A 22342-nucleotide genomic window follows, 5' to 3' on the forward strand; every position below is an offset into this window, starting at 1 on the left:
AATCATGTATCTTTGTTCTTCAGTGCCTATCTTAGTGCTTATTGCAAGTATGAGCACAATCAAAGGAATCCAGCACTATGTCAAAAAAATAAACTCAATTTCTATTACATTTCACAAAAAGGAAAAGCACAATATATTTTGTATACCACCAAAAAGAAAAATCTAGCAAATGTTATAAAACATGAATAGAAATGTTTTTCATCACATCAATAAAATCAGCTTGTAAATTCATTACATGATTAATCAATGTGTAGATAAATGATGATTCAAATAGCTTTAGAGCAACAGTTAAACTATGTATAATGCTATTAAATGATGTCTGGAGCAAGCCTATTTGATTTCCTAGGTTCTTTTCATATATATTTAATTTACCATAATAAATATAATTAATCTTGTCATAGATCTTTTTAGTGGGATTTTATTAATTTTGGCTACTGTAAAAACTATTGAACTCAAAATCAAATGAGAATGTATCAATGAGAGAAAGCCACTGCTTTTTGAAGTATTTTCTACTATCTTTGCGTTTGTAAAATTGCACTTTCATATGGGTATTTGGCCTTTTGTATTTTTTAAAATATATTTTTATATGCTGCACACCATACTTTCAGGACTAGCCTGTTTGAGAAAGCAGTTTTATTTTTGCAGGGATTACTATAGATTATCTTCGGTCCCAGATCCATCTGGACTGGAATTGATGTCAAGGAAGGCCTCTTTGTTGGTGAAAGTTGAACTGAGAGTAATGCTCTGTCGAGGCTTCACAGGTGCAAGTTCATCTAACTTAATATTTTCATTTTTGACCAGAATTGTCTTATCCATGTTTTCTTCACTGTGTCTTGCAACAACAGCATCAAACACATCTAATTTTGGTGGCAAGGTTCCACTTTCAAATAGGTATTTGGCTAGATAAGAAATACAAACATTGAATATGAATGAGGTAACCATTGCAAGAGTTTTAAATGGGAATCTCTGATAATATGTACCATTCTTGTCAGAATAGTAACCAGGGTAAAAGATTAAGGGCTGAAGGTGTAAATATGGCTCTCCACCAGTTATTCGTAGGAAAAGGCCGGAAATGTAACCTGCTACAGCTCCATATGTGTTAGTTCCCTTAACAAAGAGCACAGAAAGCAGTTGTGGGAAGATGATGATGTAAACAAGATCTGAGCTGAGGTACCAGAGACCATATACTGTCTTTGTGAGCAAGGCCATGGCTGTTGCAGATGCTCCAAACACAAGTACCGTGATTCTCATGACCCAGACGATTTCCTTGTCTGATGCCTGAAAATAATTGCATAATGTCAAAATTTCACACAATGTATTGGCTCATTTAAACAAAAGAGATAGCATTTTCAGCATTTAAAAAGTGATCTAAAGAATTCTCCTGCATTAAGAGGGGTTGAGGAAAGTGTATTGCTGGCATAAAGATCTATAATACATGATTTGCAGTGGGAGGAGGTCCGGGTTCTATACAAAACACCAGTGAAGTAACTTTAACAAACTTCGGGGGTCCTGGACACAGACCTTTACCCAGAAACACACAAATTCACATACAGATTCCCTAGTTTAAATTGATCTATCAGCAAACTGAACGAAAATTAGAATATCTAAAGCAAGCAGTGTAAGTGGCCCCCTGGATCATTCGGGAAAGATTTCTGCATATCACATGCCAGAGCACTGACCACAATGTGTTTTCCTGAATGTGTGTGTGGGAGAGGCGGGGGGGAATCAGGGAAAGAAAGTAAAATACCTTACATGTTGTCATAAAGCACTAACAATATAGTGACAAGACTACATATTTAGGAATAATTTTTATATGGTATCCCCACTTCCTCTCTTTGTGGGAACACTAGAATCTTTCAGATTAACCATCTCAAATAAGTAAATGGTACTCTTTGATTAACAATGAACTAGAAAGCCAATAGAAAAGCAACATTTTAGGAAGACAGCAGAGAGGGGATTACTGGCTCCTCAGTGATCAAAAGACCATGCTGATAGGCATCCACTTGATTAAAGAAAATCAAGTTGAAAGGGCATTTTATGACAAAAGTGGACTTAAAAAGCCAAGTGAAGAGCATGATATACAGATACCCCTGAGAAAATGTTTAATATTCTGCTTCTCTATGTTTCTCACATTTTTAAAAGACACTGAATGAAAGTTTTTCTAAAGTATTTTAAGTTTCATTAGAAAGACAAAAAGAAGGCCAGGATGATAATATTAGATTCGATCCCCAGCATCCCAGATGGACACCTAGCATGACCAGGAGTAATTCCTAAGTACAGAGCCAGTAATCACCCTTGAGCACCTCCAGGTGTGACCCAAAAAGGTAAAAAGAAAAAAAAATGACAGGAAGCTTAAATTAGACTGATATGAGTTATTTTTAGCATAAAGTTACATTGATTTGCTTCTTTTAATAATTGAATAAATGATAACATAAATATTCATAAGTAAAATTTACATAATATGTATGCTTAATCTAATTATGATCAGTTATATTTTATTCCTTTTTAATTTATTATAGGTAAAGTAATATATATATATATATATATATATATATTTGCTTTTTGGGTCACACCCGGCGATGCTCAGGGGTTACTCCTGGCTCATGCACTCAGAAATTGCTCCTGGCGGTGTCCAGGGGACCATATGGGATGCTGGCAATCAAACCTGTGTTGGCCATGTTGGCTGCATGCAAGGCAAATGCCCTACCCGCTGTGCTATTGCTCCAGCCCCGAGTAATATATTTTTACTGGTTGATTTTTTTGGTATTTAGTCTTTTCACTTTTACCTCACCACCATCAAGATACCCAAGAGCCCCCATCCCATGCTGCTGTATAAACCTGCCACTTACTCCTGTCCCCCCCAAATCTGGTACTCTCACTTTGTCCTGTCTGGTATTCTCAGTTTGTTATCAAGTGATATTATCTATACACTTTTTAGTTTCCCTTTGCATGCATATAGGTGAAATCATCTGTGATTTGTCCTCCCTCTGGCTTATTTCACTCAGTACGATAGTTTTGTCATATTTTAATTAAAAGTATTAATAAGCATGCAATACGACATGCAGAATAAGAATAAAGAATGGCAACAGCAGCAACAAGTTATATTTTTTTTAAAAAAAAACAGTTTTTAAAAAGATGTTCTTACATTTTGTCTGAATGAAAGCTGATAGATGTTCCGAGCAAACATTGAACTTGCTGACAAGATTGAAGAATCTGCTGATGACATAACAGCAGCAGAGACTGCACCAAGACCAAAGAAAGAAATGTACACAGGGCACAGATACTGAAGAACAATTGGCAAAATCATGTCTGCTTCCTCTTTAGTCTTGGGATCTGGAAACCCATACGTAGTTTGGTTCCAGTCTGTTGGACAGAAATAACAAACAACAACCAAAAAGCCATATGTTTTTCATTCTTTTGAGATTCATTAAATTTACTAGGCATACTTTAGAATGAATTTGGTTTGTATGAATTAGTCTAATTAGGTGGGAAGTTCACGTACTGGTCAAGCGAAATTGTTTTATATGTACTGACTTCTAGCAAGTTTGGTTACACTTTTATTTATAATATCTGTACAATATATGGTGGAATATTATAATATAGCACTGTAGCACTGTCTTCCTGTTGTTCATTGATTTGCTCGAGCGGGCACCAGTAATACCTCTATTATGAGACTTGTTACTGTTTTTGGCATATTGAATATGCCACGGGGAGCTTGCCAGGCTCTACCATGAGGGCCGGATACTCTCGATAGCTTGCTGAGCTCTCTGAGAGGGCAGAGGAATCGAACCTGTGTTGGCCACGTACAAGGTAAATGCTCTACCCACTGTGCTATCCCTCCAGCCCATTATAATATAGATATAAATATATATATTCATTCATATATGTATATAGAATAGAGAGAGAGACTTGACTATATAGTTTCATTTTATGATGGTGGCATTTCATTGTAGGAATATATAAAATATTCTTAAAATAAATCATGGATCATTTTGAAACATGAGAGAATACTTATTGTTGATTCCTTAGATAATTTTGCATAAATAAATCAAGAGAATAAAGAGCTATTTTTAGTCACTCTCAGCTATACATAAATTGGGTTTTGTAGTTTTCTCAGCATTATCTCTCAATGCAATTCTTTGTTTTTGAATCAAATCACATTTATTGGTAATGAGAAGTTTGACAGATAAAGTACAGACCATTTTAAAAATAATTTTATTTCTATCCCATGATTTTCAAATTTTTTAGTAACAGTGTTGTTCGCTGAACAAAAGTTTGGGTATAAGACTAAAATTTTCAGGTTTTTGTGCTGATTGACAAAATTGAAACATAAGATCATGTGTGAATGTATAGCCTTTTTTTCAATTGTTTAGTTCATCAGCACATGCTAAAGAATACAACAGAACTTCTAAATGTATGTTAGAATTATTTCTCTTTAATTTTCTAAGCTGGTTAAATATCATGAGTATAGGAAAAACAGATGTGCTTTCCTTTGGGTTCACCTTATTTTTAAAGTTTTCATTTTATATCATAATTATTTGAAGTTACACTTTAGTACTTTGAAGATACAAGTTTTATACTATTAATGAGATGTTATGGTACCAGAAATAATATAATGAATTTTAAAAAGCATAGGTTCTGATATCTTTAGCTTTTAGTCTTTAATAAATATCAGTAATGACAAGATGTTTTTCTAGTTTTCACATAAATGTTATTTTTTACTCTAAGGCATCAATACCATTAGTCATATTTTTAAGTGTTTATGTTAATTGCAACGAACAGCTAGAGTACAGACATGAATCATGATGTTAATTTTTAAAACAAAATAACCCAGAGCCAGAGCAATAGTACAAGGGTTAAGGCACTTTCCTTGCATGTGACTGACCCTGGTTCGATTCCAGCATCACATATGGTCTTCCAAACATTGTCTGGAGTGATTCCTGAGCACAGAGCCAGGAGTAAACCCTAAAAATTTCTAGGTGTGGCCCAAAGACAAAAAATAAATAAAATAAATTAATCAAAATTAAATAATTGAATGGGTTGTTTTACTAATTGAAAACCAAATGAGTCATGTGCATTTCATCCTGGATTATCTTTATAGAACACAGTATCATGAAAGGTAAACATCAAATTTGCTTTAATCATTTCTACCTAGATAAGACTTTGATTTCCCTTTTTTTAAAGTTACAATCAGAAGTTCTGGGGGATACTCCCAGCTCTGTGATCAGCAGTTATTTCCAGCAGTATATGGGAGACCATGCAGTGATGGGACTCAAACCTGGGCCTTCTGTGTGCAAACCATGCACTTAGTCCATTGAATTATCCTTTTAGGCTGCTTTAGTTTATCTTTACCTATACATACTAATTTTTCCAACGAAGAATGCTCCATATTAACTAGTTAATGAAAATGTAAAGAAATAATCTCAAGTTCAAAGATGACCATGGTATGGGCAAAAATTGTTTCAAGCCAGTACATATCAACTCTAGTTACACGTTGATTCATAGAGGAAGTTAAATATAACAAGTGTCTTGGTTTATCTCAGGTTATTAAAATAGAGTCCCTGTGGAGTTGACCATCAATATGCATATTTAAAGGCTATCCCACCTCTCCAGGTGGTGCCAATGTGTACTTCAGCTGGGAAACTTTTCTGACATGAGGTTATGTATAAATGTATATAGACATATATGTATTGTATATAGATAATAAATATATCAGCATAGGAAATGGTGCTCACAAATATTTTATGGGTAAGGTGAGCAATACAAGTGATGGAGATCACTGAACTTCAAAGTGTTTGTTGATAACCACAATAAAGTGACATACATGAACATTGCTGGGAAACAACTGTGAGAATAAGAGGAAAACAAGGGTGAGGGAAGCTAGCATGTTGGTAATTGGTCACTTCCATATATCTAAGTGGGTCAGTTAATGAACCTACAAGAGATGTACCTGTTGATGCTCCAATGGCTCCAATAAGTATTGCTGGTACAGCCATTACCAGGCACCCAAATGCTGCCAGGAAGGAGAGCACTTGAGCATAGGTGGCTGAGGATGAAGAAAGAACCCTTTGAAAGTACGCTTGCCATGGAATTCCACCCAGCATCTACAATAAAAACACAAGGGCATATAATAAATTAATCAACTAACACCTACTAGACATTTTAAAAGTAAGATTTAATTTAATCGTATACAGGATGACCTGTACAGATTGCTATTTCTTAATGCTCTTACGAACAATTTTGAGCAAGTTCTCTATTTCACTTAGTGCTTTTGTTTAACTTTTTTACTGATTCCTCTCTGCAAACGTATCACACACTTTAACTGCTCTCATTCTGCATTTTTCCTACTTTCAGTTACATGAATTTATTTATTTATTTTATTAGTGAAACACCTTGAAGTACAGTTATAGACTTAAAAATTTTTGTGGTTGGGTTTCAGTTATACAATGATCAAGTACCCGTCCCTCCACCAGCACCCATTTTCCACCACCACGGGTCCCAGCATCCCTCCCACCCCCCACCCCCCCATCCCACCCTGCCTCTGTGGCAGGGCATTCCCTTTTGTTCTCTCTCTCTCCTTTTGGGTCCTGTAGTTTGCAAGAGAGGCATTGAGTGGCAATCAAGTTTGGTCTATAGTCTACTTTCAGCATGCTTCTCCCACCCGGGGAGGATCCTCATAACACCCTTTATTTGGTGCTTTCCTCTCTATCTGAGCTTTCTTTTCTCCTAGCACATGCGGCTGGCCTCCAAGTCATGGAGCAAAATTCCTGGTACTAATCTCGGCCACTCCTGCGTGTTAGTCTTCCATTTTGTTGCTTTATGTTCCCCAGATGAATGCAATCTTTCTGTGTCTATCCTGCTCTTTCTGACTCATTTTGCTTAACATGATACTTTCCATGTAGTACCACTTGTATGTGAATTTCATGATTTCATCTTTTCTAACAGCTACATAGTACTCCATTGTGTAAATGTGATCTTTTTCTTCTAGCAGAAATATTCATTTTCTGTAGTTTATCTCCCTCAAGTTATATTTAAAAATACCCAGAAACCTTTATTTGTTCTTATCTGGTGTTTTTAATTATTAAAACACAGCCTAAAAATTATGAATATATGGACTGCAATGATAAACAGAAGTTAAGGTATGGTGGATCCCAGTTCAGTTCCTGCCACTGCATATGGTCCCCCAAGCACTGCCAGGAGTGATCCCTGAGCACAAAGCAGGAATAAGCCCCAAGCACTGCAGTGTTTTACCCCAAAACCAAATAAGATTCTGAAAGTATAAAGTTTAATATAAATCAATATAATTAATGAATATGAATTATCAGAAAATATTGTGACTGTAAGAGTACAAGGATGCAAAGGGCTTGAGTGCTTCTCTGGAACTAACTGTGTACTATGAATCAATGTATTTGGATGTTTTACAAAATGGGATGTGTAGAGTATTAGGAAAATAAAGCATCGAAAATATTAAAATTATTATGTTTTACTCATTTTTTATCTTACATACAAATGTAAGATAACACTTATTAAGTAACTTACTCAGTGCTAGTGTAGTATATTGGTAATTGCATTATACCTGCACTGAAAATGTGCCTAAAGATATTCTTGAGAAGCACACTTTAAAAAGTTTGTGGGTTGGGAAATAGTTAAGTGATTAGGGTACCTGTCACATCCAGGTTCAATCCCTGGAACTACATGGCTTCCTGAGAATTGCTAGGCCTAAGGTGCCCCAAAACATCTCCAGATGTGATTCTGGAGGTTTCTGAGCATCGCAAAGGTATCCTTGGTGGTACCCAGCATCATAGTGTACAAACAGCACTGCAAAGCGTTAGCAGAACCACATTCTTAAACCCTAGCATTGAACCCCTAGCCCAGCTGGCTGAGTGTTCTGAATTAACCCCTTGCATCCTCTGAGAACGACTTCCCATCACCACCAAAACAAATATTTGGAGACTTATAGCACCATTAATTCATATACTCAGTAATTAGCTGTTTCAGAAGAAATTGGCGCTTACTACCTTAATACAAAATTTAAATTCAGGCTTTTAGAAAATTTGTCTCTCAGATTGGGAGAGATATAGCTTAGTATATTTTATCTAAAGAACAGAAAGGTGGAGATGTAAACCCCCCATTGGTTACATCTTTAAGGCCTTATTGGCTCCTTACTTTGATAGTAGTGAACCATACTCAGTAAGTGACTCCATACTTCCAATGGAAAGTGATTAATTCAGGAATAGACATACGCTAGTAGGTGAATTGTAGATTAAACATTATAATATTGAAAAAGAATTTGTTTTAGAGTAATTAGATTTAGTTCCTCAGGTACGGATATCGCTTACCAACAACAGAAAATTATCAAGCCAAGTATAGACTTCATATGATTCAATGGTCCCCAGCCAAGGCTCCCGGTATTTGGTATGCACAGCTGTATATCCAATGTCAGTAACTGCAGGATGGGACATTGCAAATGGGACACTGATCCACTGTAACCAAATAATGATATTAGAGAATTAGGATGTTATTCTTTCACTTTATAACTTATAAAAGTTTCAATTTTCTTTTTTTCTTGCAGACCTCATAGATCAGTAATTTATCTTGACTAGATAGAGAAGGCCCTCCCGTTGTTCATCGATTTGCTCGAGCGGGCCCAGTAACGTCTCCATTGGAGACTTTGTTGTTACTGTGTTTGGCATATCGAATACGTCACGAGGAGCTTGCCAGGCTCTGCCGTGCGGGCGAGATACACTCGGTAGCTTGCCGGGCTCTCTGAGAGGGGCAGAGGAATCAAACTCGGGTCGGCCATGTTGGCTGCGTGTAAGGCAAACACCCTACCGCTGTGCTATCGCTCCTCTAAAATCATAATTTGTATTTGCTCGAGCAGGCCCAGTAACGTCTCCATCACGAGACTTGTTGTTACTGTGTTTGGCATATTGAATACGTCACGGGGAGCTTGCCAGGCGAGCTTGCCGGGCTCTCCGAGAGGGGCAGAGGAATCGAACTCGGGTGGCCGCTTGTAAGGCGAATGCCCTACCGCTGTGATATCGCTCCAGCCCCCTGAACGCGCCCGATTTTGTCTGATCTCGGAAGCTAAGCAGGGTCGGGCCTGTTTAGTACTTGGATAATTTCTATAAACACAGTAAAACTATGATTCAAAAAAATTACATATTGCCTACTTCTGTACTTCATTATATCATTTTACAACATATAGGTGCAGTCATCAGAAATATTTGGTTCAAAAACACTAAAAATAACAACATTATATTTATATATAAATACTTACTTGTTTTTGAGTTTGGGGCCACACCTGGCCCACTGTGAAAGATCTTTCTAGACTCTTGCACAAATTAAACTAACCACACACTTTTCCAACAAAATCTAAAAAAAAGACTAGCTTTTCACCCAATTATTAATGCAATTAAAATTAAATTTTAAATGAAATTTAATTTTTGATGCAATCAAAAATTTCCATATGATAACAATAGAATTTAAAAGTAGAGATGGAGAGTGAAGGGAGAAAGAGAAAAAGGGAGAATGGGAGAATGTGAGAGAGAGTTAACAGACTGATAGAGACAGAGGCAGAGATTTTCACTTACCAGGCCTACAAATATGCAAAAAAGTTGGACAACATCAGTGTAGGCCACTGAGTAGAGACCACCCACCAGGGTGTACAAGATGGCAATGAGTGCGGAGACAATGACAGAAGCATGCACATCAACATCAATGATTACGCTGATGGTGGCTCCTGAAAGAAAGTCAACAAGAAAACTCTGGTGGATATCCTCAGTAGATTCTGTGTTCTGTTTAATGATTTATTAAAAGTTTAGTGACAAGAGCTATTTCACCCTGTGTTATATGAAATGCATTGAATGATATATATCAATATATTTCAAAAACTTGGAAGATAGTATTTCTTTCTGAAAGTAGTGTTTTAGTCACTTGAAGTCATTTAGCAAAGTCCATGTATGGATATCTGAATTTCATAGTATCATTAAAAAATTTTATAAAAATATATATAAAATAATTTGTGATGGCTCCACAAACTCTAAAATATTTTCAATTACATGAAGTATTTATATTAATCAAAATAAACTTCTTAAATAAACATTTATACATTTAAAATTAATATTAAACTTCTATTTTTTATTAACTTTAATTTTTGTAAACTTTAGTTAGGAGACAGCCAGGATAAGGTAACAAGATGTGAGACAAATTTGTAAAGTAAGTAAGTAAAGGCCCTCCCGTTGATCATCGATTTGCTCGAGCGGGCCCAGTAACGTCTCCATTGGAGACTTTGTTGTTACTGTGTCTGGCATATCGAATACTCTCGGTAGCTTGCCGGGCTCTCCAAGAGGGGCGGAGAAATCGAACTCGGGTCGGCCATGTTGGCTGCGTGCAAGGCAGACGCCCTACCCGCTTGTATCTGACAACATTTTCTCTTTCAACTGTGTGAAAAATCGTATTCATTTTAACTGATGGAGTATTTCAGTCCTGTACCTAGGACAACAATGTACTGAAGATCAACATGATAGTTATGTTAACTTTATAACAAAAAATGTAAACCTGCTTCAGGTTCAAATATGTGCCCTTCTAAAATTAAGACTTTTTGAATTACGTTAGTTGGTGTGTTATTTCTAATGAGAATATTATGGTATAAGCACTTGAATTCCTGCTCTTCTTGCTCTATACGACCCTTCCCCATTGTTCTCAAACGCTATATTATTTGTATTTGATATTTTAATATAATACTGATAAAAGTGCCAAATTATATGTAAGATACTTGTTATGTTTTGTGTTTGTATCATCAGTGGCTAACACTGAATTATACTTTTCAATTGCATTGGAAATGTAATCCATCAAGGATGTCTATTTGTTTTCTCAAAGTAAAAGAGGTGCAATTTTTATCTTAAGTAAGAATACAAAATTTTTCTTAAGAATTCTTTTTCGGGCACTAGAGTGATAGCACAGTGGGTAAGGCATTTTGCCTTGCACGTGGCTGACGCAGGTTTGATTCCCATTGTCCCATATGGTCCCCGAGCACTGCCAGGAGTAATTCCTGAGTGCATGAGCCAGGAATAAACCCTGAGCATCACCAGGCATGACCCAAAAAGGAAAAAAAATAGGAACTCTTTTTCAGGACAACCAGTGCTGGTGTGAATGTGGAAAGAAAGGGATTCTCATTCACTGATGGTGGAAATGCTGATGGTCCAGGCTTTGTAGGAAGTGATATGGAAAACATTCCTCAAAAAACTAGAAATAAAACTTCCAACTTACATCTGACCCAGAAATATGGCTCTTTGGAATATACCCTAGTGGCCCCAAAAACATAGTACAGTAAAGCCATCAGCACTACTATGTTCATTATAGCATTATTCACAATAGCCAGGATCTGGAAACAACCCAAGAGCTTGAGTATAGATGAGTGGATGAAGAAACTATGGTACATCTACACAGTGGAACACTAGGTGGCTATTAAGAAAAATGAAGTCATGAAATTTGCTTAGACGTATCATGCTAAGTGAAATCAGTCGGAGGGAGAGGGACAAATATAGAATGATCGTACCCATTTGCAGAGTATAAACAAAATAACAACATGGTATGTGAATATTGCCCAAAGACATTAGAAACAAGGGCCAGTCCATGGTAGGAAGTATGCCTAATGGGGTGAGGGAGTATAGTTAGGACAGAGAAGTCAGTGGTTAACTAGTCACATTCATAGTAAGGTATCAGTAGATCTTATACTAGTTTGCTTTGTTGTTTTTGCCTCTTTGGGAAACCAAACTAAGTACTGCTCAAGTGCTTCAATGTCCCACTGAAGTACTTGGGTTTACTGCCCCGTGGTGGTCAGGAGACCATGCCATGCAGGCATCAAACCTGGGCCTCTTGCATGTAAAGCATGTGCTGCAACCCTTTGAGCCATCTCCTCAGCCCATATACTTCTCTACTTTTAAGATAATGTCACTAATGAACAGTAATTTTCAGTTACTCCTGACCATTTTTTATAATATTTTTATTTCATAAACTAGTTCACAATATTTCATTACATTTAATATCCAAACCCTAATCCCACCACCATTACAGCTTCCCACCACCTTATTTTGGATTCTTCCATCCCAAACCCCAATCTCTGCCCCAAATAAGAACCAAAATAATATATTTTGTAAGGTTGAGCCTTGTATGCATATATATATATATGTGATATATATATATATATATATCACTTGATCACTTGATCCCCCGTAATTCATCAATTTACTCGAGCGGGTGCCAATAACGTCTCCATTCATCTATTCTCCATTTATGCCTCAGAGACCTGTGCCCTACGAAAACAGGATGAGAACGCGATTTGGGTCTCTCAAAGAGGAATCAAAAGAGCTATGCTTGGAATATCACGATTCACTCAAATGAGAGATAGAATCCGGAGTTCCGATCTCTGTCAGCGCTCAAGAATCAGGGACGTTGTCTCATTTGCCAAGGCATCAAAAATCAGATGGGCTGGATATGTAATGAGGTTTACAAACAACCGCTGGACTAGAGCCATTACTGACTGGATTCCACGGGACGTCAAAAGATCGTGTGGACGCCCACCTACAAGATGGTCAGACTGACTTCTTCATCAAGACCCTGAATGATCGGTTTGAGGCTCTGCATGTTCCGTTCTAGAACAGATGCCACTGGGCTATGCTAGCATGCAACAGGGATGAATGGAGACGTTTTATATATATATATATATATATATATATATATATATATTTCCCTCTATGATTGGTTGTCTGTCTCCTACTTTGAACTCCATCTAATGTGGTGCGGTACTCTTGGAGTATGGGTCAGGTGTGTGGTATGATGCATTCGTAGCTGCGCAGTCCAAGAATAGGTTCACTCATGGGTGAGACTCTGAGCAAGTGTGTGGAGAGTGGCCATGATCATTATTATTGAAGAAACATTGGTGTGAATTTAAAAACTCACATTCATTCTCTTTATCAGAGTATAGAAACCAAGCAGTATCAGTAATCCTCACATACATGCTGCTGAATATGTATGTTTGCATGTATGTGTATGTTTATAGAGATATTAAATTCATTAATGCATTTTATATTTATATATTGATATATATACACTTACACATATATGTATGCATAAATAATGCATCAAAGTTCAGAATTTAGTCAGTGTATTCATGTTTCAGGAAGTCTTTTGAAATATTAAGTTATTAATTCTATTTTTCCTTTAGCTCAGTTATATAAATTGATCCTTATTCAGTGATTGAGCATTTTGCCTTCTGCATTCAGCCCACTCCTCTTTAAATGTCTCAGCAGGAAGTTTATTCTTAACACCAAAAATTTTTGGTTGAAAGCAATGACAAATTACCATTGATTTTAGCTCAGAGCAAGGTAGAAAGAAAGGTGTGTTTTTACAATTTCATTAGGCTGTAAGTGCAGTGGTAAATGTAGATAATTAATACTTAGCATCAGGGAAATGCAACATTTTTCACTGAGTTATTCAGTATTTTATAACTATCAAGTTACTTTCTACATTAAGTAACTTTTTTATTTTCTAATTGGTGTCCAATAAAATAACATAGGATTATACAGAAGTTTGAGAAAAAAAGAAAAATACAGTATAAATGATTGATATTACTGATGCCATATCTGATGATAAAATGTGTAGCCTAAAATATTCTACAAAGAAGGAAATGCCTTTTATCTTACCTCTTCTTTGACCACTTATGTCCTGAACAAACACTTTTTCTATTTGTGAGGAGATGGGGGATAATATATCAGGCGGCCTGAATGCCAAGCATTTACTGGTTCACCGAGGAAGGTTATGGAATTTCACCTCTGTTCATCTTCAAGAAGAAACTACTTGATCGGAAGGTAGACTATCATTCTTAAAATTCTCTTACTATCCCTTTGTATTCTAAACTTACAAATGGGTTTTGCATCCAATGGTCTAAAACATGTAGTCCATAGCTTTTAATAGATCTTAATTAGTCAATAGTCACTAGAGAATCTACACTCATTTTCTAAGTCTTTAAACATGTCCACAACCTAATCGTTATGAAATAATGATATTACATTGGAAAGAAAGGCCACATTGTTGGGATTTTCCTTGTTTGAAGAAGTTGCAACCATAGATAATTCAGTAATCATTTGTTCGTTCACTTATTCATAATAGGATTGCAACTACTACTAATATATAGGACTTGCTTCCAATAAATAGGTACTCCCTTTAGATATTGAAAATCATGAAAAGGCTTAAGTACAATGAAAACAAATTCCAGTAGGTACCTAAGGCAGCCAAAGATTAAGGCATCCAACAAATTTTGGATGATTGCTTGGTGGAAGTAACTTTTATAAGATCTGAAAAACACTTCCTGGGTTTTCTAAGTATGTGTAAAAGAAGTGGAGGCTAGTGGGAAGGAAAAATACCCGGATTTGTAAAATATCAGAGACAAGAGGAGCACTTTAGTATGGTAAAAGGAAGGCGAGGAAATAATGAGAAAGTTCATCAGCACCGACATCATCAAAAGACTGGATTTCGGTTTAGTTTCAGGAGAAAAACAGGTATGATCAGATTTGCATTTTAAGAGGATGTCTAAACTTCCTGGTGGAGAATATAGGAGGAGGCAGAACTGCAAGCGAAGATTTCATCATTCCAGGTGGGGGTGACCTGGTTTATTGCTGAAGAAAGTAAAATGTAAAGTTATTCCGAAGAAATTCAATTAGTCAGCTATTCAGCAATAATCACAACCACTTGTCCTTACCTAGAGCAGAAAAAATAGCTGCGGCCCAGAACATCTCTCCCATTAGCGCAGGAATAAACAGGAGCCCACCCATGCGCTTTCCGTAGATCTGCTGAAATGGGTCTAACATGGTCACGTACCCCTTTGAGCGCATAGGTTTGGCAAAGAAGAGACCACCTAAAGTAAGTTAAAACATACATGAGAGAGCTAAAGCATCACAATGTAATAGTTATACATTTTCAATCTTTGGTTATACTATAATTTCCCAAGGAGATACATATTTTAGAACATTTGAAAGTTAATAAATCAGTTTGAAATATCATTCAAGTAGAGAATCAAGAAACATTGACGAAATATAATTTCTTATTATGCCTTACTATATTTATGCTCTATGGACAATTAAATAATATACCTGAGGCAAGCTGATTAAAAAACTAAGTATAGGACAAACGTAGACTCATATTTATTGTATTTATACACTGAATTCTTACATATTTAAAATAGGCACAAGATTCCATGAAGGTATTCTGAGTACAAAAACGTTTAGGAACTCTGCTTAATTCCTGACCTTTTATCATTCTGAGACAGAAAAGAAATTCAGGCGTAATTCAAGTTGGTTTAATTTTAGTAATATATTTGCACTGTTTTTGAAATAAAAAAAGAAAGTTAAGAAATAAAGATCGAGACTTGACTTTTTTACCCATCCCATAATCAAGAGATCAAATAATATATGCGTTGGTGTTCTATTATTTAGATAGTTCTGGTATCAATTTTATACCTTCACATTGCTTTTTCTTGTGATTTCAATTGTTACTCTTAACTCCAGTTGTTGGGGGAGGAAGAAAATTCCTATATTATTGCTGGAGGTCAGGTGATGCTGGACAACCTGGGCTGACTACAACCTTAAAGCCACCCTTTAAGCTATCTTGCAGCCCATAGGTGAGTTCTTCTTGCTTGACAAGGTGGATGACTAAGGTTAAACTTTCACTTACCTAAAACCAGACTCAGAGAGTATCCAATTGGTGCCTGAGCCCAAGCTAGACCATATTCTGGAACATACACTGCTTCAGCTGTTCCATTGATATAACCTCCTCCAACCCAGGTAGCTGAAATAGGATGAAAAGTGAAAAAAAAAAAAGCGCTGTCAAACATGTCATAGCCTAAATTTGCTCAGCAGAATCCCAGTGGTTATTAACCTCTTGTGGCTATTTAATGCTAAAATGCAGTTAACCTGAATCAATACATTCTATGAATATAAAATATAAAAAGCATTTTAAGGTTTAGTATTGAAGAAAATTAATTGGAGATGTCCTAAAAATTCATTTTTATTGATTATATGGTAAAATAAAAGCATTTTAGTTATTGATCTCAATAATATAACTTCTATGAATTCATGTCTCTTTATATTTAAAAATTGTAGAAAAGTTAGTATTTTAAGTTTATATTTACATTTCTATTGGATGGTGTTAACAGATTTTTTGTCACAATATGTTAAGTAATTCTAGAGATAATACATTTTGAGATAATGAATGAATGAATATACGATGAGACCCATTGTAATTATTGAATATACGGTGAAGAATATGTCCACTTCTACTCTCAATACTGTATCAGAGAATATAGAAGAATACAGAAATATCCACAAACGTGATATATCTTTATTTTAAAATCTGGTTCTAAAGTCTTTCCCCAGTAATAACTATAGTTCTCAAGAAGTGGAATGTGTGGGTATATGCACAAATGTGTACATGTGTGGTCCTGGGTATTTATGTTTTTCATTAATAAAGTTGTTTCTTAAATGTTCTGGATACACAAAAACTGAAGGTAGGCGAAAAATATAACTTAACATCAAAGAAACTCCAGTGTGACTTTTAAGTAGATATTTTCTTTCTTCCCAAGTACCTAATACTTATTTTATATATTTATGAATTCATATATAATGAATTTATACATTTATACATAATAATATATATAATTTTATGTGTTTATATGTTTTTATTTGGGACCATAGGATCCCTTTCCTGGCTTTGCACTCAGGGGTCACTCCTGGCAGTGCTTGTGGGACCATATGGGGTGCTGGGGATGGACCCAGAGAGACCATGTGCCAGGAAAGTCTTTTACATGTTGTACTATCTCTTTGGCCTTCTAACACACATTTAACCCTCAGATAGCACTCAGAAGAATTTAAAAATATTGACAGCATACTCACTTGCAATACTTTTGTTCTGATCTAAATCCTTTTTCAGATATTTAGTATTTTAGAGACAACAGATCTTATTTTTTTTACTAGATGATATTTAGAAAAATTTTGTAACAAAATTGTAGCAGAAGCAAAGTTAAAGAACCCAATGAAGTATTTTTAAGCTAATTTGGAATAAAAGTGAGCTGTAAATTCTACCATTTTCTCCAGGAACACAATGTAAAATGCCCTCTGCTGAAACACATATCTTTATTGTTTATATTCCCATGGGGAGGAGGAGTGGTTATGCCAGAAGGAAGCTAGGGATATTGGTGGTGGGAAATGTACACTGGTGAAGAGATGAGTGTTGGAACATTATATTACTGAAACCAAATTATAAAGAACTTTTTGTGTATCTCACTGTGATTCAATTTTAAAAAGTTAATTAAAAAAAAAGAGATTGTAGGTTTCTGAGTTCAAGGCACAGCACAGCTTGGGAAGCTACAGGAAATGCTTTTATCCTCATACTAGCCTTTATATGATGGTAATACACACACAAAAAATGCTACTACTTGTTAATTTTTTTCTACTAAGGTTGCTAAAATTTTATTTTGAGGGGTTTGAAGCCCCACCTGGCGGTGCTTAGATCTCCATACTCAGAGATCACTCCTCTCAGTGCTCAGGATGATGCCTTGGATTGAATCAGGATTGCCCATGTGTCCTAGCCCCTCCTACGATTTTTTTTTTTATAAAATCTTCTTTCCTATCAAGTAAAATTGTAACTATGATCCAAAGAAATAAATCCCTACAGGCACAGAATCTGAGAGTTTCCACTAGACAAGTCTATTAAAACACCAGCAATCTTTTGTAGCATACCAGCAATCTTGCATAGCATAAAGTAAATGCTTTTACAGTCTTACAAGCAAAAAGCCTATTTGTGATAATTTATCATTGTATAGGTCTCCTCTCCTTCATGCAAAAGAGAAAATTAGTTCTTGCATGATTGCAAATATCACAGTACAAGCACAAAGACTTTGTTACTTATTAAGCAAAGTCCCTCCATGTTTTATCTATCTAGTTCCTTCTACTGTTCTCCATGTTAGTATATTTTATCTCAGATTAGTGAATGAGAATAAGAGTTCCTTTAAACTCTGTACATTTTCAGCAAGGTAGCGACAAAGATTCAAAGGCAACATAACTGGGGAATTGACCCACACAATTGTGCAGGGGAAGTGAGAGGGACCAGGGCTGAGTTCCTTGTATGAGGTAGATGGGTACACTGGTGATGAATGTGGTGCTGGGATTATGTTCATGAGAAACTATTATTTTATTTACTATTTATATTAAATAAATACTATTTATTATTTATTTACTATTTTATTTATTATTTTATTTATTATATTTATTTAATATAAATTTATAAATATTATTTATATAATAATTATATTATTTACTATGTTGTAAATTAAAAAATAAACTAAACTATGTGCATCTTAATTTTTCTTCAGTATAATCAATGAAGCTGACGAGGTTTAGATAATATGGTTAAAATTTTAAATGAGTCATGACATTAGTTATGGCAATTTTCAATTCTAAAAGAGTTTAAGGTATGCTTAAAAGCCAAGAGCCCAGAGCATCTTATAGGTAATATCATAATTCAATTCTCCTATATTATTAAATGGAAGCCAATTAAATTGAAAAATTCCAAATAAAAAGAAAAACTTTATGAACACAGAAAATTGTTACAGTGTATTGCAAACATTTTCCATGATCAAAACAGTGACATTTAAGAACTATTTCATTCAGAGAAGCAGTCTTATTGAGTAAAATTTAAAAAATTATTGCTTAAGTTTGCTTTTCTATTTTCTTTGTAACAAGAAAGTGAGAGCAATGTAGTTATAACATGTATTGATTTTTTTTACAACATATAAAGATTTTAGTGACTGGTCCTGATACACAGAAGGCATATTTATTGCTGAGCTATGTCCCCAGGTTCATATCATATTTTAAAAAATAAATTAATATTCCATAGGTTTCCTGCAGTGATGTCTAATGGTGTATGACTAATTCCAACAATACTTAGCCAGGTGGGGGAACTGAGGGCTCAGGATGACCCTACAGTATCATTATTGTGGACCGAAACTGTCAGAAGCCACCAAGGTCATTCCTAAGGTGGATTTGACTGACTTGGTCTATGCCTGTGGTGACAGAATCGAACTGAGAGCCTTGTAAGTGCGAGACTCATGCTCTACCACTTTGAATCATGTCTCTGGCACCCCAATTTTAATTGATTTCACATATCAATATTTTATCCAAATTTTTAGGGGAAAGACATATTTGTGTTATGGCGAAAAAATGAAAATGGAGGCACAGAGCTCTGCAGACTGTTCATCAATGCTAAGAAGAGGAAATAAGAAAATCTATATCAACATTTTAGTTTACTTATCTTTAGATAGTAGGTTGATGACTGATTCTTATTCTTTATTTTTTTGCAAATATCATTATAGAAAATATTGTTCACAGTACAAATACATGTACATATGGAGAAAAATAGTCATGCAGCAAAACTACAAACTATGTATACTTATAAAGAAATAAGATGGAATCTTTAAAAATGTTATATATCTCGGGTGCTGGAGTGATAGCATAGAGGGTAGGGCGTTTTCCTTGCACGCAACTGACCCAGGTTTGGTCATTCCATATGGTTCCCCCGAGCACCACCAGGAGTAATTCCTGAGTGCATGAGCCAGGAGTAACCCCTGTGCATCGCTAGGTATGACCCAAAAAGCAAAAAAAAAAAAAAAGACAAAGAAAGGTTCTATATCTGGATGGGAATATAGGGTAAAAGCACTTGCCTTGAATACTACAGATTTGGGTTCAACCCCTGGCACTACAAATGGTGTTCCCATCATGCAAGGGGTCACTCAAGCACAGAGCTAGGGAAAAAAAAAAACCAGCATCTTAGGGTGTGGTCCCAAGTGCTTCCCACTCCACTACAAAAAATAGAGGGTTATATGTGAGCAGTTGGGAAGGGCTCTGGGTCTGGGGCTGCCAGTAAACCTGAGCCTGGGTTTATAGGCCCTACTAACTTTGTTAACCTTAACATGATTTGATTCTCATAAAATAAAACAAAGCAACAACAAAAAATACAGTTTGGGGCTGATGCTCTAGTTCAACAGGTAGGGTACTCGCTGTGCGTATGCCAGACCTGGGTTGGATCCTCAGCACCACATACAGTCCTCGCAGCTCTGCAGGGAGTGATCTCAGAGCAGAACCAAGAATAAGCACTGAGTATTGACAGTATGGCCCCAAAACAAACAAAAACACCCCCCACACACACACACCAAATCTAAGTTTGTTTTCCATGAACCCTTTCACAAACAATATGATGCAAACAACCAGAGATTCTTCTGCCCTTCACCCCTACCCCTTCTGGGATGTGAGTGCAAGGAATCTCCTTTACAATAGGCACTCAGAGTTTCTGTTAATGTCAATTACATTACCAATGTTTTGAAATCTATAAAAACTCTAAAATAAAATGAGTGTTATTGATGGCTATGTATCAAATGATATACATATAAATTAAAATTTTACCAAGAAGAATATAAAATAAATCACTAAACAGAACCATGTCTGTGCTTAGGACAGAATTAATTGTCCCCCAGAGAGCAGATTGGAAGGAATCCTGGTAGGACACGCCCTAACGTTTCGCCTATTACATCAAGGCATTTAGAAATCCCTTTGTCATTTTTGTTTTTCAGTTCTATGGTTTCCACCTTATCATTGTCTTTCCTGTCAGGAAATTAGTTTATCAAATGGAAGAATTAGATTTCAAAACAGGGCATCAATTAATTTGGAAATGTGTCATACCCAAATTGATTCATTCAGGTTTAAAACCATCACCAGTGAGTGCACATTAAATTTGCCATTTAAAAATAACTCAAAGTCAAAACATCATGCCTACATTAGTGAAAATCAGCTATTGACATTTCATCTCATTAATGGACACGTAACTTGCATCACAAAGACACTTTTGCCCATTTCTCCAACCTTCCTTTTTTCACATTATTTTCATCCACTAAAGAGCCCAGACAATCAAATTAGTTTCATTGATATTAAACCCATTTTGTCCGATTGCTCAAAGTTGAAACCACTTGTTTTTTTAAAAATAAATTAAAAATTATTTTAAAATACATTAAAATGGCGAAAAATCCCCCCAAAGACAAAAGAACAACATTTTCTTTGTTACTGAGAAGCCAAGGCAGTGTAGGCAGCAAGGAATGAGCAGCATCTTCACCTACCTGTCATGGTAAATCCACCCACCAGCAAACCAATGTCTCTACCACCAACTATTATGGCTTCACTCCGCTCTTCGGCACTGCCACTGTTTTTGGTTCTCCAAGCAGCCCATATTCCAACCAACAAGATTAGAAGGTAGAACACGATGATAGCTATTAGTCCTTCCACATGGAACGCCATTTTTGCTTAGGAGTCCGTTTGGTTTAACAACTGGCTACTTCATCAAGACTTCTGAAGAAAACATAGCCGGGCATTATAAACCAACCAATCATGCACACGCAGCCAGTAATGAACCATTTGGTTTATGTTAGATTATGTGCCACTTAAAGCAAAAGTATATTGAAATCATATGGTAAACTAGTAGTTACCAACAAGTGTCCACTATTTTACTAATTTTCTATTTAGCAAGCTATTGTTTTGACCATTCAAAAACAAGAAAATATAAAAATGATAGTGAAGAAATATAATCATACTTATTTTTGCATTTGATAAGTCACTTCACTTACAAAGAGTATTTCTATACTAACATTTTGAAACAATCTTACCATTCAGTCTAGAATTATTCAGTAATGTAATCTCAAAAGAGATTAGCACAATACAATGTTCATTCACCTATCCCTATTTTCAAATAATTTCAAAAATCATTCCAAAGGAAAGGTAGCTATGTAAATAACTGAAAATATATTTAGGAAAATCCACTTCAAAAACTCATGAAACCCAATTTTCAACAAGTTGCTTATTGTTCAAGTTACTGTAGTAAGTAAAATGCTGTGTTTAAAGAATCTAGCCTCTTGATCATCCATTGTCTTCATTCCTTCCATCTCTCCTCCGCCCTCCTTAATAACATACACAAGAAAACAGAAAACCATGGGGCGAAAATGCGGAATTCGTTTTTTAAAAAAGGTGAGGGGGTGCAGCATCAACGCTATTAAATAACAAGAATCTTTAAGACAAAGCTAACGCTTTCATTTTGGGAATTCATCTCTTTATTATCCCACCCCACTCCATCCCCTTAAGTGATTAAGGTTAATTCATGCACCCTGCGTCACATAAACAAGTTTATAGAGGAAACTTCGATTTTTTTTTCCCCCTGCAAGCAAGTGGGCAACAAGACCTCGACGGAA

The 22342-nt window shown here is 35.7% G+C and overlaps 1 protein-coding gene across 1 annotated transcript; it reads right to left on the bottom strand.

Annotated features, from left to right (window-relative positions):
- Positions 1-444: 444 nt before the first annotated feature.
- SLC5A7 (solute carrier family 5 member 7) lies at positions 445-21398 on the bottom strand. Its single transcript, XM_056127874.1, has 8 exons — positions 21221-21398; positions 15733-15846; positions 14762-14917; positions 9594-9742; positions 8340-8483; positions 5951-6104; positions 3146-3363; positions 445-1278 (listed from the first exon to the last, which is right to left on the bottom strand). The coding sequence occupies exons 1-8, from the start codon at positions 21396-21398 to the stop codon at positions 652-654; spliced, it is 1740 nt and encodes a 579-aa protein (XP_055983849.1). The 3' UTR covers positions 445-651.
- Positions 21399-22342: the final 944 nt, after the last annotated feature.

Source organism: Sorex fumeus, unplaced genomic scaffold (assembly GCF_029834395.1).
Source record: "Sorex fumeus unplaced genomic scaffold, SorFum_2.1 ptg000006l, whole genome shotgun sequence".
Taxonomy (NCBI): Eukaryota; Metazoa; Chordata; class Mammalia; order Eulipotyphla; family Soricidae; genus Sorex; species Sorex fumeus.